Here is a 27,446-nt window from a genome sequence, read left to right on the forward strand (position 1 = left end):
CCGGTCTGTGTGGGATCATTAATGCATCACTGAAGTCCTGCCATTTGACTTCTGTGCCCTCTCTACCGTTGCCTTGGCAACCTGGGCCCCCACCTGACCCATTTCTTTTCATGTACACTACTCTGAATTACCAGAGAATGGGCCGATTCATGGTGGAGGTTTGTTGCCCAAAGCAATTCAGCCTTTCACCCCTGGCCGGAAGGTTTACCTTTCTCCCACACCCCAGTCGTTCCTCAGGCACCTTAAATTACACTCACGCCCATCTAGGCTCAACCTTGGCCTTGTCCCAGCGGCTAAGTAGTTCCAGCTTCCAGCAATAGGGCTGATCCCGCCCTCCCTGGTCTGGTCTCTATTCTAGGTTGAGTCCAGCTTCCGCCAATCCATGCAAAGCCAGGTTCCGCCTGTTTGTAACTGGTTGCAGCTCGACCCCGCCCCCGTAGATACTTAGTTTCCGCCACTCAGCACACACTTTTGTATGTCTGGCAGCTGCTCCGTTCTAAATTCGTCTTTTCCAGCCAATCACTACACAGTTACCCTGCCCGCCTACGCAGTACCCAGATCTCCTCCCTGCGGGCTGGTATGCCTGTATACTTCTATACAAGTCTTGCTTCCGCTGAGCTGCGTGGAGTTCGGCACCGCCCCGTTGGGGTTTTGGCAGCCGTCTAGGGAGTCGCTCGGTAGCCAATCAGCAGAAAGCAGGACCTAATCACCCGTATCCTCGGAGGCTGGCTGTCTTCCGTCAATCCCATATAGGCCAATCCATGCGAGGCAGGCGCCCCCAAAACCTTGTCAATCGCCCCCGGCCTATCAGTCTGTCTTGAGCCAATCAGCGTGAAGCACCGCAGGGCCGAGCTCTCCTCTTCGGAACCCAGGCGGCCATCAGCGTTCCATCAGTTCCCCTCGGGCCAATCACAGCATAGGTCTGTGGAGCAGTGCCCGCCTCCCCAGCCCTGGAAGCCGCGCGGTCGATCCATGGTACTTTGGCCAATTAGCGAGCGGCAGAACGCTCGGCTCCTCCTTCACGGGCCCACGTGAGCGGTGAAGAAACGCAGGGGCGGCTTCTAGGTGCCGCCGCCACCTCCGCCGCCGCCGCCGCCGCCTCCGCCTCGGAGCCCGGGCCTGGGGGGCGGTGGGGCAACGCATGGAGCCCCCGCCCCCCGGAGCTGCCAACACCGCCGCTGCTCTACGCGCAGGTGAGTCCGGGGCCTGGAGGTTGGAGGGCCTGGTCCATGACCCCAAGTATCCTTCCCGCCCCCGCGGGGGGAGGGGGGGAGATGTGGCTTGGCCCAAGCCCTGCTGGTGTTCGGCTCCCCACCGCCGCCACTACGGCTGGTGGACTTGCCTGTGGCATTGTCCCCTCCCATCGCCCCTTGTGGATCTGACCGTGGCCTAACCCCCCTTTCTGTTCTATAATGGATCAGTCTTCGTGCTTGTGTTTCTCCCCACCCCACCTTACAGTAGACTGGTCTGTGGTCTTGCCCCCCACCCCACGCTTATAGGGAACCAGTTTCCGGCAGTGTCCGACTCTTTGACCGTAGGTGCATCTGAGTGTTTGTATTTCTCCTGTCCTCAACTTTCAGGGGCCCCTGCTGTGGCCTTGTTTTTCCACCCTTACTGTTCCTGTAGTTAGTCAATCCGTAGCGTTGTACCACCACCACCCCCTCGCCCCCAAACAGCGAGTTAATCTGTGAACTTGTATTCCTGCCTCCAGTGCATCAGTTCATGGATTTATCACACACACACCACTTTACAGTGGATCCGTCTACATGCTTGTTTTTCACGTGCCCCTGCTTATTAGCCCGTTGCCCTATTCTCCCTTTTTTGTAGACTGTCACTCCGGTCCTTGGGCTTCTCCCTTCCTTAAGAGTGGATCAGTTTAGTGTGTTTTATCTCCCCATTTTCAGTAGCCCAGTCCATGGCCTTGTCCCCCTCTCCTTTTAATCAGTCTGTGGGATGGCTCTCCACTATTGTGCAGGAGTCAATGTGCTTTCTGATCTCCTTGCTCCTAGTAAATAAGGTGAGCCTTTACACACATACACACCTTTACTGTGGATCTGTCCATTGGCCTTCCTGCCACCCTTGTGCTTGGGTTCACACCCTTCCCTTCTGTTATAACCTCCTATGAGTCCAGTGCCTTGTAATCCCTCCAGGAGGGTCAACATATGTGCTTTTATTTTCCCCCTCCTTTCATGGTGGTGGATCAGTCCATGGCCTTCCCTGTCACCCTCCCTCCTTCTTAATCGTGGATCAGCCTGTGTGCTTGTTGAACTTAGGTCTTTTTTTACCCTAAAACACTTTCTCATACACACTTTTTTTTTTTTCTCATACACACTTTTAACCACTGAGACATCCTACCTCATTTACCTCCAGTAAATGAATACATTAATGATAGTGATATTGCCAATAGATGCTAACATTTATTGAGCACCTACTTGTACCAGGCAAAATGCTTTATGTTATGAGCTCATTTAATCCAACCTTTAAGATAGGTACTGAGGGAAGTTCAGCATAGGGATACCTTACTCAAAGGTGATCCAGTAGGTATCAGATTAGATTGCTCCTCAGAACATAGGATAATTCTTGACGCTTTCCTCTCTCACTTCATCTCACCCCACTTGAGGCCCCATTCCTTAAAAACCAAATTAGTTCCTATCTCCACGCTTTGGTTTTTGCTGTTCCCTCAGCTGTCTCCATTCCACACCTTGTCTCAGGACATATCCACACCTGATCCCAGCAGCTATGTGACCTTTGTGATTTAACCACTTTCTCTCGTGTTTCCTCATTGGTAAAGTGGGGGAATCAGAACTAGAATCCCCTCCAGGGTAAATAAAGAATGTGCGTGTGCAGTTGCTCTGTCATGTCCTATTCTCTTGCGACCCCATGGACTGTAGCCTGCCAGGCTCTGCTGTCCATGGAATTTTCCAGGCAAGAATATTGGAGTGGGTTGCCTTGTGAATTAATAAAACAAATAACTTCTCTGACCTTACCTCCTACCCACCCCTAACTCTGTTCCAGCCACAGTGACCTCACTCATCCTCAGAAATACCAGGCGCAATCCAGCCTTGGGGTCTTTGCCTTGGCTATTTTTTCTGCCTGGAACAGTCTACCCCCATCTCTGCATGGTTCCTTTCAGGACTCTGTTCAAATGTCACCTGTCCCTGACCATCTGAACCTGCACACCTAGCAGGACTCAGGCCCCTTTTCTGCTTTATTTCTGTTTTTGCCCTTTATCACTGTCAGGCACTCTGTTTACCAATTTATCATATTTATTGTCTTTCCCCATTAAAATAGGAGTCCCATGAGGAACTCGTTCTGTCTGCTTATTCACTGCTAGGTCTCCAACACCTAAAATTCTTACCTAGTACTTGATAATTTATTGCACAAATGAATGGAGAAAATAACAATTTCAGACAAATCAGAGTTGGGGACAGATGGAGATGAAGAGGCCATAAGAGAGTTAGTTAAGAGGCTAGTCAGGACTGTTTATTCAACAAAAACTTACTGAGCACCAGGCATTCTTCTAGGTGGTGGGGACATGAAAGGGAACAAAACAGGCAGAAATCCCTGCCTTTGTGGAGCAGACATTTGCTAAGAGTGCAGACTATATAAATAAGTCAATCTAATTAGTATGTTAGACAAGTGCTAAGGAGGAAAAGTGAAGAAGGGAAGGTAGGAATAGAGTATCAGGGTGGTTGGAATCTTAGGCACAGGGCAAGCCTCATTTAGAAGGTGATGCTTGAATTAAGGCTTGAAGGAGTTCAGGAAGGGACCCATGATGTATAAGGGAAGAGTGTACCAGGCGGAAGGAACAGCCAGTGCAAAGGCCCTGAGGAGGGATTGTGCCTGGCATGTTCAAGGGCCATGAAGGAGGCCACCGTGGCTGGAGCAAAAGTCCTTTACATATCAGTTCAGTTCAGTTGCTCAGTTGTATCTGACTCTTAGTGATTCCATGTACCACAGCATGCCAGGCCTCCCTGTCCATCACCAACTCGAAGAGTTTACCCAAACTCATGTCCATTGAGTCAGTGATGCCATCCAACCATCTCATCCTCTGTTGTCCCCTTCTCCTCCCGCCCTCAATCTTTCCCAGCATCAGGGTCTTTTCAAATGAGTCAGCTCTTCCCATCAGGTGGCTAGACTATTGGAGTTTCAGCTTCAACATCAGTCCTTCCAATGAACACCCAGGACTGATCTCCTTTAGGAGGGACTGGTTGGATCTCCTTGCAGTCCAAGGGACTCTCAAGAGTCTTCTCCAACACCACAGTTCAAAAGCATCAGTTCTTCAGCACTCAGCTTTCTTTATAGTCCAACTCTCACATCTATACATGACTACTGGAAAAACCATAGCCTTGACTAGAATGGACCTTTGTTGACAAAATAATGTCTCTGCTTTTTAATATGTTGTCTAGGTTGGTCATAACTTTCCTTCCAAGGAGTAATCGTCTTTTAATTTCATGGCTGCAATCACCATCTGCAGTAATTTTGGAACCCCAAAAAATAAAGTCAGCCACTGTTTCCACTGTTTCCCCATCTATTTGCCATGAAGTGATGGGACCAGATGCCATGATCTTAGTTTTCTGAATGTTGAGCTTTAAGCCAACTTTTTCACTCTCCTCTTTCACTTTCATCAAGAAGCTCTTTAGTTCTTCTTCACTCTCTGCCATAAGGGTGGTGTCATCTGCATATCTGAGGTTATTGATATTTCTCCTGGCAATCTTGATTCCAGCTTGTGCTTCATCCAGCCCAGCATTTCTCATGATGTACTCTGCATATAAGTTAAATAAGCAGGGTAACAGTATACAGCCTTGATGTACTCCTTTCCTTATTTGGAACCAGTCTGTTGTTCATGTCCAGTTCTAACTATTGCTTCCTGACCTGCATACAGGTTTTTCAAGGGGCAGGTCAGGTGGCCTGGTATTCCTGTCTCTTTCAGAATTTTCCATAGTTTATTGTGATCCACACAGTCAAAGGCTTTGGCATAGTCAATAAAGCAGAAATAGATGTTTTTCTGGAACTCTCTTGCTTTTTCGATGATCCAGTGGATATTGGCATATACTGACATTTAATCCTCCCAGAAACCTTTCAGGTAGGTGTATCTTGAAGATACTTAACTTTGAGAGTGGCATATCCCCCATTTTATAGATACGGGAACAGACCCAGAGAGGTTGAGTAACTTGCTCATGGTCACAGAGCTAGAACAGGACAGAGGAGTATGAGGCTGGCAAGCCAGAGAGAAGAAAGATCTGCTGGAGTAGACAAGTTATTCATCACACAAAGGAAGAATTAGTTCTGCCTGGGAGATCTTAGAACTTGATGATGTGTGTAATAAAGGGTTCATCGTATGTTGAGAAGAGGGAAGGACACTCCTGGCAGGGAGAACAGCACATGCATATCCTTAGAGATGGGAACTGGATGAACTCAGGGTGCCCACGATGTAACATGCCAAGCTTCAGTCCACCTCAGAGCCTTTGTACATCCTGTTCCCTGTGCTTGAAAGACCCTTCCCACAGATGTCAGCATAGCTTGCTACCTCCCCTCCTTCAGATTTCTACTCATACGTCACTTCCTCAGGGAAGCCCTCCCTGAACACCCTGTGTAAAATAGCATCCCTGTCCCCTTCAAGGATCTTACCCTTCAGTTTTGCTCTATGGAGAGCTGGTGGAACAAAGTGGCTAGGATCACTGCCTCGAGCCAAACTGCCACAGTTTGATTGCTGTCTCTGTGTGACCTTAGGCAAGTTATATTGCTTCTCTGTGCCTCCATTTCCTCATCTGGAACATGGGAGGGTAATAAGAGTGCCCACCCATGGTGTTGGTTTGAGGATTGAATGAGTTAAATGACTAAAATGGTAAGGGCTGTGTGGCTGGTTCCTGTTTTTTAAATTGGTAATATTATTCCTGGCATATATGTAGGTGTCTCACAGGCCTCTGAGACTGACCATCTCCAAATCTGACCCCATGTTCTCCCTTCAAAACCTGCTCTCCCGCAGGGCTCCTATCTCAGGTAATCAAGCCACAAACCTAGAGTCATCTCTCACCCCACCCCACCCCCAATGCTATCTGTCAACAAATTCCATTCGTTCTGTCTTTAGGTTTTATCCAGAACTCAGCCGCTTCTCACCAGTTCCACTGTTAATACCACCGTCTCTTACGTGGACTATTGCAGTAGCCTCTTCAGCCCCTACAGCTGGTTCTCCTCACAACAACCTGAGGGATTCTGTTAAAATCCAAGTCACAGCCTGTCACTCCTCTGCTCACAGCCATCTCATGGCTCCTATCTCCTTCAGTCAAGTCAAAGCCCTTCCTGGCCTAAAAGAGCCTCACACAGCCTGGCCTCCATTGCCCCTCTGTTCTCAGCTCCTACTGTTGATACTTTCCCCTCACTGTTTTCTCTCTGACCATGCCAGATTCCTTTCCCTTCCTCTGACCTGCCAGGCTCTCCAGCCTCAGGGTCTTTCACCCTAGCTATTTCCTCTGCCTGGATGACTGCTTTCCAGGTTGTCACAAAACTGACACCTTCACCTCTCTTAGGTCTTTGCCCAAATATCACCTCCACAGTGACTACGTTTTCAGAAAATAACTTCTCCCCTGCTTCTTTGTTTTTTTTCCCCAGAGCTCTTATCACCATCTGAAGAATTCTTGTTTATCTTGCTTCTTGTCTGTCTTCCCCACTAAAACTTGAGTTATGCCAGAGCAGGGATTTTTGTTGTATCCACTGCTGTCTCCCCAGCACCTGGCCCACAGCAGGCCCTCCATAAATGCTTGCTAAATGAATGAAATAAAGAGAAGTAAATGCATCTGAGAGAGGCATATGACTAGAACTCTTATTAGGGGTTATGTGGGAGATGTGATAATAAACAAAAACCCCGTGTGCTGCTGAGGCTTGAAGCCAACTGTCAGGTTTCACCTTAAGTGATAGATTCTGTGGCTGCTGAAAGGGGAACTGATAAAATTGCCTGTTGTCACCACCAGGAGTCACAGTGGACTCTCTGCCTCTGAAACAAACAGGCCTTCCAAATAAACCCAGCAAGGTTTCTGATGACGGGATTGTAATCTGGATACTTTGTGGCCTTATGACTTACATAATTGCCTAAAATTGTGTCTGCCAAATGAACTTCCAAACAGCTCAGACATAAGAGGATCAGACTGTATTTCATTACAGATTAAAGACTCAAGCTATAAATTATAGAAAGAAGTTCTTTCTTAACCCAGCAGTCCCAGCTGGGTGATTGATGAAAACTCTTTCCTTAAGAAATAGGAAGCTCATGTTTATTTCCAACTCACACTGAGCAAAAGGAGCAGTTATAGGTTGGGGGCAAGAAGGCCAGGGAAGGTCCTGTTCTGTGCATTACATGCTGAGGGAATAGTCAGTATGAGGGGCAGTTTAGTCTAATGGTTGAAAAGCTCAGACAACAGGAACTTGGCTGCCTGGGTCCAAATCTTGACTCTGCCACTTAGAGCTGTGTGGTACATAAATGTCATTTAGACATTTTGTGCCTCAGCTTCCTCCTTTATAAATTAGAGATAATAAGAGTACCTATTTCCCAACGTTGTGATGAGAGAGAAGTGAGTCAATAGCTGTAAAAATAGCAATCCAGGTCTACATGCCCTTATCTAAAACCCTTGGGGCCAGATGTGTTTCACAATTTTGAATTTTTCAGATTTTAGAAAAGTAACAAGGTACACATACAAGATGTTACATAATACTCTTAGTGGGCTCTGTAATCAACTACATTCAGATTTCTGTAGCAAGATGTATGAACAATCACACCAAGTGAAGATCCATAAAGACCACAAAAGGCCTTACTTTGTTTCAAATCAGGTTTTAGAGTAGCAGATAAGGAGTAAGGAACAAATTAGAAATGGATATTTTGTAAGAGCTTATCATACCCCAGGCATAGTATATTTACTGTACAATAACCCTGTGAGCTAGGTGGTACTACCATCTATTTTAGAGATGGAAAAAATGAGGCACAAAGAGGTTAAAGAACACACCCAGGGTCACACTGCTAATAAGTAGCAGAATGAGGATTCCAGCCCTGGCAGTCTGGCTCTGGAGCCTGGGTGATCGTCCAATAGGCCATATTGCCTCTAATTGGTACAATGCCTGGCACATATTTCAGTTCAGTTCAGTCGCTCAGTCATGTCCGACTCTTTGCGACCCCATGAATCGCAGCACGCCAGGCCTCCCTGTCCATCACCAACTCCCGGAGTTCACTCAACTCACGTCCATCGAGTCAGTGATGCCATCCAGCCATCTCATCCTCTGTCGTCCCCTTCTCCTCCTGCCCCCAATCCCTCCCAGCATCAGAGTCTTTTCCAGTGAGTCAACCCTTCGCATGAGGTGGCCAAAGTACTGGAGTTTCAGCTTCAGCATCATTCTCTCCAAAGAAATCCCAGGGCTTATCTCCTTCAGAATGGACTGGTTGGATCTCCTTGCAGTCCAAGGGACTCTCAAGAGTCTTCTCCAACACCTCAGTTCAAAAGCATCAATTCTTCGGCGCTCAACTTTCTTCACTGTCCAACTCTCCCATCCATACATGACCACTGGAAAAACCACGTATTTAGCACTCAGTAAATGTTCATTATTGCTGTTGTCAAGAAGGAGAACCAGAAGGAAAGGAACAGGTCAGAGGAGCATGGGGTAGACAGACAGAAGAGAGCAGACATTTCAGTGTCAGAAATTTTCATAAAGTCAAGGCTCCTTGGGATGAGACTTGAATGATGGAGAAGACTTGAAAGCAGAGGAAGGGAACCCAGCATGGAGTAAACAGCCTTTATGAGACGCTGACAGAAGGAACCTCCTGGGAAACTTGGTATTTGATGTAGAAGGTACAAATGAAAATGTTCAGGTGAGGGGCATTGTTCTGGTTTTCTATTCATGCTGTAACAAATTATTACAAACTTTTAACTGCTTTCAGTTCAGTTCAGTCACTCAGTTGTGTACGACTCTTTGCAACCCCATGGACTGCAGCACACCAGGCCACCCTGTCCATCACCAACTCCCGGAGTTTACTCAAACTCATGTCCATTGATTGGGTCGGTGATGCCATCCAACCATCTCATCCTCTGTCATCCCCTTCTCCTCCCATCTTCAATCTTTCCCAGCATCAGGGTCTTTTCAAATGAGTCAGTTCTTCCCATCAGGTGGCCAAAGGATTGGAGTTTCAGCTTCAGCATCAGTCCTTCCAATGAATATTCAGGACTGATCTCCTTTAGGATGGACTGGTTGGATCTCCTTGCTGTCCAGGGGACTCTGAAGAGTCTTCTCCAACACCACAGTTCAAAAGCATCAATTCTTTGGCGCTCAGCTTTCTTTATAGTCCAACTCTCATCCACATATGACTACTGGAAAAACCATAGCTTTGACTAGATGGACCTTTGTTGGCAAAGTAATGTCTCTGCGTTTTAATATGCCGTCTAGGTTGGTCATAACTTTTCTTCCAAGGAGCAAGCATCTTTTAATTTCATGGCTGCAGTTACCATCTGCAGTGATTTTGGAGCCCCCCAAAATAAAGTCGGTCACTGTTTCCACTGTTTCCCCATCTATTTGCCATGAAGTGATGGGACCAGATGCCATGATCTTAGTTTTCTGAGTGTTGAGTTTTAAGACAGCCTTTTCACTCTCCTCTTTCACTTTCATCAAGAGGCTCTTTAGTTCTTCACTTTCTGCCATAAGGGTGGTGTCATCTGCATATCTGAGGTTATCGGTATTTCTCTCAGCAATCTTGATTCCAGCTTGTGTTTAACTGCTTAAAACAACACAAATTATTCTCTTAAGAGTTCTGGAGGTCAGAAGTTCAGCACAGGTCTCACCAGGCTAAAATCCAGGTGTTATCAGGGCTGCTTTCCTTTCTGGAAGCTTCATGTGATTAGATTGAGCTCACCCAAACATCTCTCTGGCTTAAGGTCCATAACCTTAAATCCATCTGCAAAGTTCCTTTTGCCATGTAACATATTCACAGTTTCCAGAAATTGGAACGTGGACATCTTTGGGTGGGGGGCATTATTCTGCCTAGCACAGTCTGCCCTTTGGCCCCCAGAGGTTCACATTTGTCCCACAGGCAGAATGCATTCACACTATCCTATCATTTCCAAAATTCTCATCCCACCCCTTCATCATCCAAAGCCAGGCTGAGGGTACTCAGGGAATGATGGTGGTCGCTGGGGTCAGAGGTGGAACCAAGGTGGAAAGAAAGGAATCTTTCTCCTACTGACCTCTTCCCCTTTATGTATTCACAGCCACTTAGCTCTGAGCTGTCTGCCCTCCAGGTACCCCTGGGATGGCGTGAGCACTTCCCCAGCGATGGACCCTTCTGTGACGCTGTGGCAGTTTCTGCTGCAGCTGCTGAGAGAGCAAGGCAATGGCCACATCATCTCCTGGACCTCACGGGATGGTGGTGAGTTCAAGCTGGTGGACGCTGAGGAGGTGGCCCGGCTATGGGGGCTGCGCAAGAATAAGACCAACATGAATTATGATAAGCTCAGCCGGGCCTTGCGGTACTATTACGACAAGGTAAGATGTCTGAGACCAGGGCTGGGAACCCACTCCCCCCGCCCCCACACCAGCAAACATTTATACCAGTTATTTCATTTTCTTGTCTTAATTTGATCTAGCTCTAATTTTGAAAACAGTATTAAAATTTACCATTTTTTACCCCATCCTCTGGTACTCTCAGACCAATGTTGGGGCCCCCAAGCATTTATTCCAGTTATTTTATTTTCTTGTATTTTAACTTTGGCTAAAACCTTCAAAGCAACATTAATACTGACCCCTGCTCACTCCACTCTTTCTGAGATCCCCAGAATCCTGCTCTCCCAACCACACCCCACACAACATTTCATTTTCTTGCCTTATTCCTTATTCCTCTGACCAAAACTTTTGAAAACACTATTAATAATGAGTCTTCCTCATCCTGGAACAGTCCTGGGCTCCCCCAGGTATTTCATGGTCTGCTCTTATCCAAGAATAAGAATTTTAGAATAGCCTTATTCTTAGAATCAAAACCTCCGTGATAGCATTATCCTAACCTTTGCTTATCTCATCCTCCAAGACCCTCAACATTTTTATCAATTCTTTTCCTATCCTATTTCGTTAGCTAAGACCTCCAAAACAACATGTATAATGCCCGTGCCACACCCCATCCTCTTGTATTCCCAGAGCAACACTAGTCCTCTCCAATATTTATATCAATTATTTTATTTTATCATCTTATTCCTGTAGCTAAAATTGTAAATTTTCCTTTTCCTCTCAGACTGCCAAACCAGTGCTAGGTATCCCCCCTCACATTTATACCAGTTATTTCATTTTCTTATTTTTTTACCTGAAACTTCCAAAACAGTGTTTTTCTTCTTCCAATTTTATTGCAGTATGATTGACACACATTACTGTATAAGTTTAAGGTGTACAGCATAAAGATTTGACTTGTATACATCAAGAAATAATTATCACAATAAGTTTAATGAACATTCACCAACTCATACAGATACAAAATAAAAAGGAAAAAAAATCTTTACACTCTTAACTTTCATATATAACATACAGCAGTGTGAATCATATTTATCATGTTGTGCATTACATCCCTAGTATTTACTTTTCTTATAACTGGAAGTTTGTGCCTTTTGACTGCCTTCATCCAATTCCCTTTCCTCTCACCCCACACTGAAACTTCTCAAACAATATTAATGAGTCTCCCTTTTCATTCCTTTTCTGAGAAACACAAACCCACCCTGTGACATTTGTGGCCAACATGAAGATGTCCTCAGGGTGCCCTAATGCCCCCCAGATGCCTCTTGTCCCTCAGAACAGCCCTAGACCTGTGCTGCTGCCCACCCTTACTCACTTACAGCATTTATTTCATTTTAATATTTTAATCCTTTAGCTCAAACCTCCAGAACACTATTCATAATGAGTCTGCCTCATTCTATGCGCTGAAATCACCAGAACATCCCTGAGATCCTCCAGGGCTATCCTGAAATACCCCAAACATGCTATGTGACCCACCCAAGCCAGCCTTAAGATTCCCACAGTATTTATACCAGTATTTTAAATTCTTGTTAGTTGCTAACAGTTACTTCATTTTCCAATTGTCTCAGCTTAAACCTCCCCAGTGGTATTAAGAATAAGGCTCCTCATCCTGTCCACCCTGATGACTTTGCCCTGTTTCACGGCTGTGTCAAGAGCTTTAAATCATCCTCTAATAATTCATATTAACAATTCATCACCATATTCTCCCACATTCAGTCTCTTCCAACATTTATATCAGTGACTTCATTTCCCTGTCTTACTGCATTAGCTAGACTCCAAAACTGTGTCCTGACAGCCACCCCCAAGGCCTGGCCCTATTAGCCCACAGACACCCCTGGTTCCAGTAGCCAAGAGGAAAGCCTGTTCCTAGATCTACTTCCCTATTGGGCCCCAGTGTGGAGAGGAGCCAGTGGGTGTGGCCATGTGTATCTAAGGTGGGGTGGGGGAATCGAACAGAAGGAGGTGAGCGTACGACAGAGGGAGACTTGGAGGGGGATGGATGGGACTGAGATGTGGAAGGGAGAAGGGCAGTAGACTAAAGGAAGGATTATGCAGTGGGGGGAGAGAGAAGGGGAAGAAGCTGGGGGAGAAGACAGGGAAATCGGGTTGGGGAAGAGTAGTAGAAAGTAGGGGAGAAGGGAGGAGGCCTCAGATTAAGAGATGAGTGAGATGTGAAAGAAGCTGGGAAGAGGACCCTATGGGGACACAGACACTGAGCAGGGACAGTGTATATGTAGACAGGAGAGGCATGCAGGGAAAAAAACACCAGGAGACACTCCTCACCATCCACTCTTTCTGGCCCTTTCTTCTAAGACACTCTATCCTGTCTCTTCCCCCTTACCAGAATATCATCCGCAAAGTGAGCGGCCAGAAGTTTGTCTACAAGTTTGTGTCCTACCCTGAGGTCGCAGGGTGCTCCACTGAGGACTGCCCGCCTCAGCCTGAGGTGTCTGTCACCTCCACTCTGGCAAATGCAGGCGCCACAGCTGTACACGCCATCCCCGGGGACACTGCCTCTGGGAAGCCAGGCACACTCAAGGGTGCAGGAATGGCAGGCCCAGGTGGCTTGGCACGCAGCAGCCGAAATGATTACATGCGCTCAGGCCTCTATTCCACCTTCACCATCCAGTCCCTGCAGCCACAACCGCCCTCTCACCCTCGACCTTCCACAGTGCTCCCCAACACCGGCCCTGCAGGAGTAGCAGTGCCTCCCTCGGGGAGCAGGAGCACCAGTCCAAACCCCTTGGAGGCCTGCCTGGAGGCTGAGGAGGCTGGCCTGCCTCTGCAGGTAAGGACTGGAATATGGAATTTCAGCAAGGGGAGGGATATACAGTTCCCAAATGAAGAGAGGGACTGGGAAGAGGAGGGACATAATGTCCTGTTAAAGATGATATAGTGGAAGGAGGGACACAGAAGTCCCCTTGGAGAAAGAGATGGGGAGGAAAACTATTCAAACCCTGGGAAAGAAGAAGGAAATTGAGTGCACTACAATTAGCAGTACACCCAATATGTAGTAGGTGCCCTTGAATGTATTTGCTTAATGCACTGGCTCTCACACTTTTAGCACTCATCAGAAAGCACTTGGAGGGCTTTTTAAGCCAGAGGTGCTGAGGGACACCCCCAGAGTTTTTCTTTATGTGAGTCTGGGGATGGGCCCAAGAGTCTACATTTTTAACAAATTTCCAGATGAGGTGTATGCTGCTGGTCCATAAAGCAAATTTTTGAGAACCATTGCTTTTATAAATGGGGGCAATATCTCCTGGAGTCCCACCCCTGAAGGCATCCCAGATAGGAGGACCAGAAGAAGCCCCATTTTCTTGTCAAAGTACCACATCTTGTTAAAGGACCAGCCCCTACTCTCAGGTTCCACTTTCCAAGGGAAATAACTGGCTTCACTACCCCAGCAATCCTTAGGCATCCCCTCTGCACTCGTTCCTCTCCCAGGTCATCCTGACCCCACCCGAGGCCCCAAACCTTAAATCCGAAGAGCCAAATATGGAGCCTGGGTTGGGCCGGCCACTGCCTCCAGAAGTCAAAGTGGAAGAGCCCAAGGAAGAGTTAGAAGCTTCAGCCAGTGGGGAGGCGGGGTTTGTGCTGGAAGCCGTCAAGGCCGAGCCCTTTGAACCCAAAGTCGACCCAGAAGTTCCTCCAGCAGAGGGCGTGCCAGCCCGGCTGTCTGCTGTCGTAATGGAAACTGCGGCGCAGGTGGGCAGCCTCACGGCTTCCACAACACCCAGCACGGAGATCGCCCAGCCTCAGAAGGGCCGGAAGCCCCGGGACCTGGAGCTTCCACTCAGCCCGAGCCTGCTGGGTGGACCAGGACCCGAACGGACTCCGGGATCGGGAACTGGTTCAGGTCTACAGGCGCCAGGTCCAGCTCTGACGCCTTCCCTGCTACCTACGCACACATTGGTGAGAACTTTCAAAGGGGCGGGGCCGGCACCTGGAACAAATGGGATTGGGGCAAGGTGGGGGAGGGAGGAGTTAGACTTACCTACGCGATTACCTCTGAAAGAGTGGGAGGGTGGAGCCTTTGAGTGGGATTGCCTGCGTGGAGGGACAGGCTTGATTGCTACTGGACGGAGGAGTCTGCAATGCAAAGGATCAGGTGCCCAAAGAAGGGCAGTTCTGGGGAGTTTTGTGGGCAGGGACCGAAAGGCTTTCTGCAGGAACTGTTTCTGGGTTGAGGCATGGCTTGAGGAACCTGAGTGGGGCTTTGGGGTTTGGGATTTTCTCAGCGGGTTTCCTGTGAGGTATGCAGGCCGGGGATAAGAGTTGGAAGTTGATCCTGAGCTACTGGGATTGTGAGGTTTGAAAACAGCATGTGGGTGGGCTCTTGGAGGTGGTCTTGCCTAGTGAGGCTGGGGTGGGCCCTCCAAAGTTAGAAACAGTTGTCTGTGTGAAGTCAGAGAGCTGTCACAGACATGGCCTCAGTAGTTAGGGTCTAGGCCTGTGCACTTTTGGGGAGTGATCTTGGAAGTATGAGTGGGAAATCAGGTGGGGCCAGAACCAAGTTCCTTTGGTTTTCCCACAGCTGCCCTCTTGCTCACTTGTGCTCTGACCACCCCTTCCCCACAGACCCCGGTGCTGCTGACTCCCAGCTCGCTGCCCCCCAGCATTCACTTCTGGAGCACCCTGAGTCCCATTGCACCCCGTAGCCCGGCCAAGCTCTCCTTCCAGGTAGGATCAGCTCCCCCACCTCAGAAAGGGTGAGTGACCCTAGCACGGTCCCCATCCATGACCTCTCCCTATTTCTGTCCTCAGTTTCCGTCCAGTGGCAGCGCCCAGGTGCACATCCCTTCCATCAGCGTGGATGGCCTCTCAACCCCCGTGGTGCTCTCCCCAGGGCCCCAGAAGCCATGACTATCACCACCACCACCACAACCACCACCACCCCTTTCTGGGGTTACTCCTTCCATGCCCTGAACTTCTCTCCAGCCAGCTGTCTCAAGGAGAAACATAGTTAAGCTGACAGACTCGTGCTCCAGTCGTGGTTGGGTAGGGATTCTTAGGAAGAAGGATCTCTCAATAACCCTTCCACAAAAAAACATACAACTTCTCTCTTCTTGATCAGTCCCCCAGTGGCCGCTCTTATACGTCTCCTACTGCAGTGGTGGGGATGGTTTATTTATTTATTTTTTGAAGGCCACTGGGAGGAGCCTGGCCCAACTCTTTTGGAGGGGGTGGCAAGGGCATCTCCCCCGTGTTCCACATTTTTTCCCCAAGATGAGACAATCGGGGTCTGGCTTGAGACAGGCCTTTCTTTATTTATTTCTCAGCCTGCCCTTGGGGAGCTGAGGGAGCCCTGTCTTCACTTTGGGGTATGGGTAGAAGAGCTAGCTTGTTGTAGTTTATTATTCCTGGCCCTCCCCAAGGGTCCAGGAAGAATTTGTGCCATTTAATGGTTTGGGAGTCTTGGCCAAGGAAGACTCACACCCTTGGAGATGGGAATTTCCACCTCCCCAGCCTTTCTCTCAGACAGGTTGTCCTTTCTCAACCACCTTTTCGGCCAGGGAGGAATGTCCCTTTTGTTCTTCTCCCCCTGAGAAGCCATTCCTGTGTCTGCCAAACTCCTGGGGTCCTGCCTGTTACCTCCCAATGGAGGGATTTTTGGGGCGTGGTCCCCGTCTGGGGGGCCCCTCCAGCCAGTACTCCAGGTCTCCCTGTCCCCCACCCCCTTCCATTTTGATAGTATAATCTATTTTTAAACAGGGCTTTTCAATAAGGGAGAGGGAGGTATCTCTTCCTATATCTGAGATGGGGTGGGTGGGAAGGAAGGGATTTGGGGGATCTCCCTGCCACCCCCAAGTGTTTATTTTTGATACCAAATGTGTATTTTCAACTCCCTCCCAGCCCCCCAATTTTCCTGCGGGCGGGTACAAAGGACCCTTTATGTGTCCCTGGAGTTGGGAGGGAGGAACAAGGGACATAAAGCCTGCTCAATCTGAATTCCAGGCTGGAGGAGGGTGGGTTCAGAGGACTCCTGGGTTCACCTCCCATCAGCACCGTCCCAGCCCAGGCCTATGACCTGGGTCTTGGTGATTTGGGGGACGGTGCTACACCTGTCTCCACTGTTTGTTTTACTTTTTCCCAAATGAATTTTTTTTTCTAAGAGTCCCAGAGAATGGGGAATTGTTCCTGTAAATATATATTTTTAAAGGTGATGCTGGAGGCTGGTAGCATTTTTTTCCCTGAAGCTGTTGGGAATAACTGTGTGCAAAGGCACGACTCTGTGTGAAAGGCCATAAGGGTGTGAGATTGATCATGGGGGAGAGAGCATAATGGTGTGTGTCAGAAAGAGTAAAGACTGCAGATTGGGTAACCAGGTGTGAGAAAAAGAGAAAACTCTGGCAAGCTGTGCTTGCACGTGTACATTTGTGAAGCCATGTATTGAGAGAGTGGAAGTTGTAACCACAAACTTGACGTTGTGTCTATGTGAGAAATTGTGGCTGGGTGGCAAAAAAACACAAAAACTGAATGAGTGATTAAGATACTATGCCAGAAACTGGTGCTTGGTGTGAAACAGTGTTTATGAGAAGGAAGTGGGGATTGCACATCAGTCACTGTTGGACAAGCTGACGGTGAGCAAGAGAGAGTAACCAAAACAACATGTGAGAGCCTGTATAGGCATGAAAGTGCAGTGGAGATTGTCAGGGACAGTGCATACGTGAGAAACTTCATTATAAGTAAGCAGGTGACTCAGTGTGTAGGATATGGGTTGTGTGTGAAACCGTTCATGCAAGGCTGTTGGATCAACTGAAATAATGAGAGCGTATGTGTGAGAGGTTGATTGTATGAGAGAAAATAGCTGTGAGGCCAGATGGGTGCCTGAGATTTAAGATACCAGAATGCGTGATTGTATGTATGAAAACTTTCTGCGAGATTAAACTAGCAAAGACTGCATGAGAAACAGAAAAAGTGGCTGCAGCTGGGAGAGCGTGAGAGGCTGTAATTTGTGTGTGTGTGTGTTCGTGTGTGTGTGTGTGTGTGTGTGTGTGTGTGTGCGTGTTCCTGAGCCTAGTGGCAGATGGATGCAGTTAGTACTCCAATCTAGCCAACAGGTTCAGGGACTATGGAAGTATAAGAGAAGATGATGGTGAGACAGAGTGAGTGGAAGTGTGCTAGAGACCACTTCACTGTGAGTGAGAGGCGAGGAGTAAAAAGAAGGAAGTAAGCGCCACGTGAGAGAAAACTGATGACTGAGCAGTGTGTGAGAGTGAAACATTTCATGAGAGACAGTAAACCAGAGAAAACATGCTGGTGAAAAACAGAAAATGAAGCTAAGCAAATGAGACACTGAGAGACTATGCGGTCAGTTTGTGCAAGAAATCTGGGAGGCTCTACTTGTGTTTGAGTGTACAAGATACTCTGGCTGGATGGTGTAAACAACTAAGATGAGCTGTGAGAGACTGTGTGTGTGAGACTTGCAGAGAGCCTAGTAACAGTTGTGAATTAGTGACTACAGGATGTCAGAGGGTGAATGAGGGCAAGTGACTGTGACACTGTACCTGTGACAGAATGTCTGACAGGCTGAGGGTCTGTGAAAAACTCTAAAAGAGACTTCAAAGACTGTAGAACAAAGACTGGGCATGTTGGAAGCTGCTTGCAAAGAAATGTGAGACTAGGTGACTAAGACAGTGTCTGAGACACTGATTGTGCATGAGTGAAATTCAGCCTAGTCAGGCACTCTAGGTGTGTGAAATGGGCATGAGTATGGAGAGGTGGGAGAGAGAGTGATCATGTGTGTGCAGGGACCTTCCGGAGGGACTAGCAGTGGCTATAAATCACCAAACATTTGTGTATATGAGAAAATGATGGCCCGAATGAGCAGTTGAAACATCAAAACACATGACTGTGTGTATGTGCAAAACTGACCGGTGAGAGTCATTGTGGCCTTGGCTGAAGGAGACAGGCTAGATGACGTGACTGTGTGGGAAACTGTTCTTGAAAGGAGACCACAGTCAGGCTGATGTCAATGACAGCAAATGACTCCCTGAAAGAGTGGCTGAGAGAGGCTGTGTGTTCAAGTATGTATGTGATCTTGTTTGTATGTGGCTGTGGTAGAAGCTGTAAATTCTGAAGTGTGTGTATAAATATGTAAAAAAGAAAAGAGATCTCGAGAGAGAATGACTGAAACTGAATTAGTGGGTGAGAGCTGGTGGATGGATTGTGCCAAGCTTAGGGGAAAGTTCTCTTCTGTCTGTCTTCTTCCTCCTCGGGCCCTTGGGTTGGCTTCTCCCAGTTCTCCACAAGGTGAAATGCTGGAGTTTCCCAGGGCTTTGCCTGGGCTTCCCTTCTCTCTTCTCACAAGCCAAGCCCTCTCCAGATTGTCTGGTCCAGTTCCAGCACTTGAAACACTGCTTCTCCCCGCCATGATGATCACATTTTTACCTCCAATCCAGATTATTCCTCTAAGCACTTTTCAGAATCTTGAAAGCACTGTTTGTTGCATTTACTTACTCATTCGGCAGATGTTGATTGAGCACCTACTGTTTGCTGGTGCCCATCCAGGCCCTGCAGATACAGCAGTTAACAAACCAGACACAAATCCCACCTTTGTGGAGCTGGCATTGTAGTGGGGACAACGGACAAGCAACAAATGCATCGTGGTGGTGTTGCAATGATTACATGAGATAAGACTCTCAGTCTTTGTTTAAATAAGAAATCTGCAGTCATTTTATTGCCTAAATGTGTGGGAGAAGATGAAAGTAGCGACAGTCCTCTTCCCAGGGGAACCAGTAAGTAGGTACAGAGTTTAGGAATAAATGAAGTATCGATTATAACATCATTACCAGGGCAAAAGATGATTAGATAAAGCAACCAACCAGAATTACAGGTTTCTTGAGGAGTTTGTTTTCATAGGATAACAGCACTGAAGTCCTGGAAACTTAACAAGACCGCTTTGTTCAAAGACAGGCTTATGTTATCAGAAAACAGTACATCTGTAACGGATATGAATTGTCAACATGCCTTATCACCCGTAAAGTAAGACCAGTATTCTTGAGAAAGCTCTGTTTTAACACACCTGACCGAATCAAATCATTCAACCTTGTTTTAATTTGCAGAATAGTGCTCCTAAATGGATGTAGAGGAAATGAGACATTGCCTTCCTAACTTTCTTACACTCCTTTTTGTTAATTAAAAAGATTTCTGTTTTTAAAGCAGGCTCTGGAGTTTCACTCATTAGGCTTATTTAAAAAAAAAAAGGCTCTGTGGAGCTTAGGCTGAATTGGAATTAATTATTAACAGTAAAATAAGGACTACAATGAACAGTTTTCCTACATGAGACCCACAGAGAAAAGGGTCAGGAACTAGAATGATGGCTCTTAAAGTGTGGTCCTCGAACAGCAACATCAGTGTCAGCTGGGGCTTATTAGAAATTCACGTTCTTGAGCCCCACTTCAAACCTATAGGATCAGAAACTGGGGCAGCCTGGCAATCTGGATTTAACGAACCTTCCAGATGATTCTGATGCGTACTTAGATTTGAGAGCCTCTGGGCTAGAGAGTGACAGATACCCTTTTGTGAGGGAGGTGACCTTGTCTCCCTGTCTTAGAACAAAAGTCCTTTGAGGGCTAGCATTTGGGGCTTCTTCTTGTCTGCTCCATCCAATGTCCAGAACAGCACTTGGCACCCGGTAGTTGCTCAATAAATGTTTAATCAATGTTTTTAACAAACAGCACCTGCTGTATGCCAGGCACTAGGCTAAGGACTTTTAAATACCTTAACTCCAGATCTGCTCAAAATGCCTTATGATGTAGGCTGTGTATGGAGTGGGGAGGGGGGCAGTTACTACCTATCCAAGATTTTCGATGGAACATGGCCAAGCCAACCACCCCCTCCTTGGGACCTGAAGGTACCCCCAGCTGCCCGTGGGGCAGTGGATAGCACCAGTTCAGTCCTGAATTCTCCCCGCACTCTTGCCACTTCCCCTTCTCACTTCCTTTGTGCTGACCTCCCCTCCACATTGCTGACCACGAAGAATCTCACTTTCAGGAAAGAGGAGGGTGGTGGTGAAGGCAGGATGGAGGATGAAGCAATTACCTCGATGCCTGCTCCACCCCATGAGGCAGGGCACGCTGAGCACACCGTGCTCACTTCACTAATGTTCAGCACCCCCGTGAGGTTGGCCCTGTCATCGTGGTAGAGGGCATGCTTTTTATAGGTGGGGAAACAGGCTCAGAGAGGTTCAAGTGACTTGCTCAAGGTCACACAGTGAAGAAGTTCTATCTTGCTTCCAACTGCCAGGCTCCATTTCCCCCTCAGTAAGAACTTGTCCAAGGTGCATTGATTGAGTGCCCATGGGCTGCTGGGCGGGGCCTGGGGTGCTGGGGATACGGTGACAAACACAACAGAACCTCACAAGAGTGATGCAGGAAGTAGGGAGGGGAGAGGAGAGGAGGAAGCTCAGGGACAGAGGTGGCCAGGAGAGTTTGGAGCTGAAGAGACCAGCACAATACCCTCCCCTCCCCCCACTCCTCCTCTCCCACACTGCCCTTCGCCCTCCTAGTTCCTCCTGCCCCTGGTTCCTCTTTTCCACTAACTCTGGGAGCAGGTCAGCGCACATAAAGCCAGGCCTCCTCCCTGGTGGGGCTGCAGGGGTACAGTGCTCAACATGCCCGCCCAAGCGCAGGCCCTGCTGCCGCTGCCGCTGCTGCCACTGCTGCTGCTCACCTTGCCAGCCACAGGTGAGTGGGTGGGGGCCCAGCTGGCCCCCAGGGGTGCCTGGGCTCCTCACAACCCTGACCATGCTCCCCCACCCTGTTACAGGCTCAGACCCTGTATTCTGCTTCGCCCAGTATGAGGAATCTACGGGCAAGTGCAAGGACCTCCTTGGGGGAGGGGTCAGAGTGGAAGAATGCTGTCTCAATGCTGGCTATGCCTTCCAGAAGCCTGGCAGCAATCTCTGTATGGTGTGCAGGTCAGGGGGAGCCTGGGGTTTGTGGGAGGCAAAAAGGACTGTATGCGGGGCAACACAGAACTTGGGCTCTTGCTTTCTCTGAGATTCTCCAGCATGGCTCCAAGGCCCTGATCACAACTGTAGCTCCAGGTCTCTCAGCCTTGGCTCTGTTGACACTTAGGGGCCAGAAAATTATTTGTTTGTGAGGGGCTGACCTGTGCAGGGCAGAATGTGTTATCACATCACTGGCCTCCCAGTAGTTATCAGTAGCAATCTGCAGCAACTCAAATGTCTCCAGACAGGTGAAAGTCACCCCTGGTTGAGAACCAAGATGGCTTACACATATTGCGCACTTCTTGCATACCAGAAGCATTGTGGGTGGGTTGCTGCTCGGCTATTTCTGAGGGTAGCTCAAGCCCTCATAAATGGTGATGACAGCTCATATGGCATGTTCATACTGTATAGAGACATTGCAGGAAGGGAAGTGTTTGGGCAATTCTGAGGGCAACTCCAGGCTCCAAATTAAAATGACACTTCACATTCATTGAATACTTCCAGCATCCTGATTCATTGCAGATATTGGGAGTAGTAGAGGATTTTTGAGAGGATTTTTGAGTAGCTCTAGTCTCTTAATCATAATGCCCGCTGACATATATTGAGCCCTTTCTGTATGTCAGACATATTTTCTAACTGCTTACTATATATCCCATATACACCACCAGATACACTGTGTATACACCAGATACACACAGCTACAGGGATGTGTAGCTTGGGGATTTTTGAAGGCAGGCCCCTAGTTGTCAACAGGTCTCATCTGTTTAGCATTATGCCATGGTGGGGGTGGGGTTTTTGAGCTTATTGGGATGATGGCTCCTATTTATTAAACACTTCCTGTTTGCCTGCTGCCATGCATAGTTGTGGCCTGGTGGGCTTTTGACAGCAGTTCTGGGCCCCTAGTCCTTATCCTTGTTTACTGCGTGCCTGGCACTGTCCTTGGGAGACTTCAAAGGGTAACTCCAGATTCCTGATCATGAAGGTAAATGATAAGTGTTTACTGAGTGTTCACCTCTTCCTGTTCAATCCCCCAACATCACTAAGAGGTAGGTACTCCCATCATTCCATTCTGCATACATTTATCCCGCATTCCTGCCTATGCCTACACACACTCTGGTCCCGTATACCATCCTTGCCAGAGTGTGCCAGGGTGGGACGTGTGCTTCTCCCTACAGGCTCCCACAGTGGTCACCGTGGTCCGCATGGACCCCCTGCTCAGTGACCTGCACTGAGGGCTCCCAGTTGCGGCACCGGCACTGCACAGGCTGGGGTGAGCAATGCTCCCCCGAGAAGGTGGAGCCTGGAACCCTCCAGTGGCAGCTACAGGCCTGTGAGGACCAGCCATGCTGTCCTGGTGAGGAGGATCAGCAAGGCGGGCGAGCACTGTCAGTTACCTGGCACTGGGAACAATCAAGGCAAAAGCCCTGAGGGTGGGACTGTGCTCGATGTTTGTGAGGTGTCAAGGAGGAGGTCAGCATGGTTGCAGTAGAGTGATGAGAGGTGAGGTCATAGGGCGACTGACCCCTGGAGGTCATGGTGAGGATGTCAGCTTTTATTCTGAGTGATGTAGTGATGGCAGAAAAACGTGATCTGATTTGGGTTGTGACAGATCCCTTTTGCTGTCAGGAAGACAAACTGTATGTGCTGAGTAGCAAAGCAAAGGGACCAGTGTGAAGGCTACTGCAATAGTCCAGATGAGCAATGATGGTAGGCCAGGTATGGCAGAAACTGGGGGGATAGGATAAGCTGATGTGGGGTACATGAGGAAGCCTGGACCACTGAGTGATACCACCACCTCCATCTTGTTCCTTCTTTTCTCTTCCACAGAGATGGGTGGCTGGTCCGACTGGGGACCCTGGGCAGCTTGCTCTGTCACCTGCTCTAGAGGGATCCAGATTCGTCGTCGAGCATGTAATCGCCCCACCCCCAAGTGTGGGGGCCACTGCATAGGAGAGGCACAGGAGTCAGAGCCCTGTGAGACCAAACAAGTCTGCCCCAGTGAGTGACAGCAACCACTGGGCAATGATGCGGGCACCCAGGGTGGGTCCAGGGGTTACAGCAGGGAACTTCCATGTTGTGAAGACTTCAACATGCATGACCACACTTGGTATCTCCCCACCCCTACCCCATCACAGCACACGGGGCCTGGGCTGCTTGGGGCCCCTGGGGCCCCTGCTCAGGCACCTGCCACGGTGGACCCAATGCAGCTGTGGAGAGACGAAGCCGCACATGCTCTGCACCTGAGCCCTCCACACAGCCTCCTGGGAATCCCTGCTCAGGGTCAGCCTATGAGCAGCGGGCCTGCACTGGCCTGCCACCTTGCCCAGGTACTGGAGAATGAGACCCCTGCTCTTAACTTACATGGGGATTGCTCTGACATTTCAAGAAACAGAGATCTGAGACCATGTGACCATGGAACTTTTCGTTTGGGAGCAGTCTGCCTCATGGGTCTAGGGGCTGAGTCAGGGAGATTGAGGTGGCCTTTCTCCTCACTTCTGTCCTCCCAACAGTGGCTGGGGGCTGGGGGCCATGGAGTGCTGTGAGCCCCTGCCCTGTGACCTGCGGCCTGGGTAAGATCCAGGAACAACGGACATGTGATCACCCTGTGCCCCAGCATGGGGGCCCCTTCTGTGTCGGTGATGCCACCCGGACGCACGTCTGCGGGACGGCTGTGCACTGCCCTGGTCAGCACCCCAAGATGCCCAATTTCCATGCCTAAGGCCCCCGGCCATCTCTGCTGCCCAATTCCTGTTGTTAATGACTTGTTCCTGCCTCTAATCCCTCCATTCCTGGCCCCAGTGCCTTGATTCCATGTCTGATCCCCCTTTCCCACATCCAATCCTTCCTACTGTCTTCCTCAGCCCCCCTTCCTTCCTCTGAGCCCCCTGACTCCCTTCTTTGGTGCAAGCCCAGCTGCCCCTGTCTCTGCAGTGAATGGACAGTGGGGGCTCTGGGGGGAGTGGAGCAACTGCATCCGCCCAAGCATTAAAAACATCAGCTGCCAGGAGATCCCAGGCCAGCAGACACGCTCCAGGATCTGCAAGGGCCGCAAATTTGACGGACAGCGATGTGTTGGGAAACAGCAGGATATCCGGCACTGCTACAACATCCAGCGCTGCTCCTGTGAGTGCCCCCAGGGACCATGCTGCGAGGGTGGGGCAGCCCGTGCAGGGGCAGGGGCTTTCTGACTCTCTGCCGCAGATCCCATGTTCCTGCAGCCTCTCTCTCACAAGCCCCCCACCAAGACCTCTAATTCTGACTCAGGAACCTCTCCCCTCTTTGCAGGGAAAGGCTCCTCCTGGTCGGAGTGGAGTACCTGGGGGCTGTGCATACCCCCATGTGGACCCAACCCCATCCGCACCCGCCAGCGCCTCTGCCAGGCCACGCTCCCCAAGTTCTCGTGAGTGAGGGGGCAATGTGCCTTGGAGGGGGTTATGATAGCGATATGTCAGCAGATAGGGCAGGAGGGTTGGTCACCACCAAACAGGGCTTGTGTCACTGGGTCCAAGGTGCCTGCCTGGCTGAGTGCCATCTTCCAGTTGTAGGAAGAGGGGAGAAACTAAAGAAGAAGCTGAGAAAGAGGATGTTGAGGGGAGAATCAGTAACATCTGTGCCCTTCAGTCACTGTTTCAGTCACTCAGCCATTCTCCCATTCACTCTGTCCTTCCTGTGTCCATATGCTCTGCTTCCTTAGTTACCCAAGCTTTGATTTGCCCATTCGGTCACTCATGCCTCCATTCACCCTCTCATTCCCTCTGTCACCTGTGCCCCAAGACGCTCTAAGGCCTTTTTGGCAACAGTTGCAAACACTCAGAACCCAGATCCCATGGGTTCCCCTAAGGGATCCAGGCCCACTCCACCCTGACAGAAGACATCTGAGGAATGGTTGGCATGTTGGGTCTGGGTCCAGGAAGCTGATTGGGCCTCCCCTGGCAGGAAGAGGTTGGGAAACACTTTCCCACCATCAAAACTGTGAGCAGAGTCCTGGACACAGGTAATCAGCTGCCTGAAATGTTTCCAGATGGCCAGGGTGGCCCAGGTGTTGAAGAGGGTTAAAACACTTATCCTTTCCTTATTTCCACAAGCATCAAACTACTAGGTTAAGTGGCCTCTTCCCAACTCATGGAAGGCCTGCTACCTGGTCACCAGGTGTGGGGTTTAGAGTGGGTCTGGAAGAAGAGTTACGGGTGTTGAATGGAGACACAAAGGACTTGACAGAGGGAGGGAATGAATGGAGAAAGGACTGATTGGGAGAATTGGGATGGGAGTGAATGGAGGGTTTGCCTAGTGGAAGAAATAACCCAGGTGAAGACCATTTTGGACATGGGGCTGTCTAAATAAAGTGTAAGAAAGAACTAGAGATTGACCTGGGGGCAGAGATTTGGGCCCAACAACAAGGCTTTGAATGCCAAAGCAAGGCATTTGGATTCTTTCCAGTGGGCAATGGGGAAAGAAATTAAAGGTTTTAAAGGTAAGAGATGGTAGCTCATATTAATAATTTCCAACATTTATTGAGCACTTACTGTGTACCAGACATGACTCTGAGCACTTTACTCGAATCAACTCATTTATCTTCACTCAGCCCAGTGAGGAGACTATTATTATTCCCATTTTTCAGATGAGGAAAACTGAGGCACAGAGGAGATAAATTGCCCAGTATCTCCCAGCTAAAAATATACGTATAATGTATCCACTCAGTAAGAGTTTGTTGAATGCATTCTTGCCTTCCCTGAGCTTATCCTCTTCATCCCCACCCCTACTAACGCACCAGGCCCACCGTTACCATGGTCGAAGGTCAGGGTGAGAAGAACGTGACCTTCTGGGGGAAACCGTTGGTACAGTGTGATGTGCTGCAAGGGCAGAAGGTGATGGTGGAGGAGAAACGGCCATGTCTACACGTGCCTCCCTGCAAAGAACCCTGAGGATGAGAATTCTCACATCTCTCTCTTCCACTCTGACCCCCTGACCTCTCAGACTTCAATAAACTAGTCTTTTTCCCAGGAGTGGGGCCATAGCATCTTCTAGGCCAAAGAGCGCAGCACAGGGGAAGTCGCAGTGGCCTGTGGTGGAAAACAGTACTTTCCACTGTGGCCACGGTGTGACGGAAGTGAAGGTGCGTATCCGAATACTCGTCCCTGCTGTAGCCTTGATGTCTGTCCCCTTCTCTGTCAGTGCCCTGGGGCACCCAGCACGTCCCTCTGCAGAGCTCTGATTTATGAGCTTTCTGATTGGCTATATGCCTTGGCAGGCACTTTCTGATTGGCTGGAGTGCTTGTTTTCCTTCTCCCTACTAAAGGCTCCCTCAGCTGGCAGATTCTGCGTCAATCCGGCAAAGAGGCGTGGCTGGGGTTGGAGCCCCGCAGAGCGAACATCTGCACCCTCCCACTCCCAACAGCCCAGCTCCAACACCACAATTAGCGGCGACAAATAGCTCCTCGAGGCGGAGGTGGGGGGATGGGGAACCGAGGAAGTGCCTATGAGGGGCTCTGAACTGGGACAGGAGCAAAGAGAAGGTATAGTCAGCATCTTCCAGGAGGAGCCCCTAAGACACTCAGACACATTTCTTTAGGGTTCGTTCATTCATTCAACACTTATTAGCATCTACTGTATACTAGAGCTAAGTCTGGGCTCCTGGTGAAGGAAGGCTGGTAGAGAAGACATCTGAGCCAGGGAACAGACCAAAATGGGAGATCCTTTCATTCGAACATTTATTGAACATTTAGCAACGCTTACTGTATAAATAGCGCTGGACATCATGGGAGATGGGGAAGAAGAGTCAGAGCGATATGTATTTCCCCAGTGAAGAGAACAAGGATGTGTGCCTGGTAGTGTTTTAAGACTTTCCATAGCATGAATTCATTTAACCCAAAACGAACATATGAGGTCAATATTATTATCTGCATTTTACCCAGGAGGGAACAGGCATAGAAAGGTAATGGGCTAGACATTTGGGAAACACCATGCC

General features: G+C 49.0%; 2 protein-coding genes across 3 annotated transcripts; both read left to right on the forward strand.

The window, feature by feature from the left end:
- The first annotated feature begins 55 nt into the window (after positions 1-55).
- Positions 56-16,691, forward strand: ELK1 (ETS transcription factor ELK1). 2 transcript variants are annotated; one of them, XM_044936815.2, is made up of 6 exons: positions 56-1,193; positions 10,242-10,515; positions 12,872-13,315; positions 13,972-14,439; positions 15,106-15,207; positions 15,292-16,691. In XM_044936815.2, exons 2-6 carry the CDS (start codon positions 10,306-10,308, stop codon positions 15,388-15,390), a joined length of 1,323 nt encoding a protein of 440 aa, XP_044792750.1. In that variant the 5' UTR covers positions 56-1,193; positions 10,242-10,305; the 3' UTR covers positions 15,391-16,691. The 2 variants fall into 2 exon arrangements, with proteins under 2 accessions (XP_044792750.1, XP_025132954.1); XM_025277169.3 differs by having other exon boundaries at positions 10,272-10,515.
- Positions 16,692-20,628: 3,937 nt separating this feature from the next.
- Positions 20,629-26,484, forward strand: LOC102390159 (complement factor properdin). The gene is made up of 9 exons (XM_006050976.4): positions 20,629-21,215; positions 21,298-21,448; positions 22,657-22,835; positions 23,309-23,479; positions 23,617-23,808; positions 23,992-24,165; positions 24,413-24,604; positions 24,767-24,881; positions 26,253-26,484. The coding sequence occupies exons 1-9, from the start codon at positions 21,143-21,145 to the stop codon at positions 26,401-26,403; spliced, it is 1,398 nt and encodes a 465-aa protein (XP_006051038.2). The 5' UTR covers positions 20,629-21,142; the 3' UTR covers positions 26,404-26,484.
- The last annotated feature ends 962 nt before the right edge of the window (positions 26,485-27,446 follow it).

This window comes from Bubalus bubalis, chromosome X (assembly GCF_019923935.1).
Source record: "Bubalus bubalis isolate 160015118507 breed Murrah chromosome X, NDDB_SH_1, whole genome shotgun sequence".
In the NCBI taxonomy this organism is placed as follows: domain Eukaryota; kingdom Metazoa; phylum Chordata; class Mammalia; order Artiodactyla; family Bovidae; genus Bubalus; species Bubalus bubalis.

What these genes read in the sequence shown, in the direction of transcription:
- ELK1 (XM_044936815.2), top strand. Translation starts at nt 10,306, where the DNA reads ATGGACCCTTCTGTGACGCTGTGGCAGTTTCTGCTGCAGCTGCTGAGA. An exon ending in AGGCTGGCCTGCCTCTGCAG is followed by an intron (nt 13,316 to 13,971) that starts GTAAGGACTGGA and finishes TTCCTCTCCCAG; the next exon opens with GTCATCCTGACCCCACCCGA. An exon ending in CGGCCAAGCTCTCCTTCCAG is followed by an intron (nt 15,208 to 15,291) that starts GTAGGATCAGCT and finishes TTCTGTCCTCAG; the next exon opens with TTTCCGTCCAGTGGCAGCGC.
- LOC102390159 (XM_006050976.4), top strand. Translation starts at nt 21,143, where the DNA reads ATGCCCGCCCAAGCGCAGGCCCTGCTGCCGCTGCCGCTGCTGCCACTG. An exon ending in TGGCCTGCCACCTTGCCCAG is followed by an intron (nt 23,809 to 23,991) that starts GTACTGGAGAAT and finishes TCCTCCCAACAG; the next exon opens with TGGCTGGGGGCTGGGGGCCA. An exon ending in CAACATCCAGCGCTGCTCCT is followed by an intron (nt 24,605 to 24,766) that starts GTGAGTGCCCCC and finishes CCCTCTTTGCAG; the next exon opens with GGAAAGGCTCCTCCTGGTCG.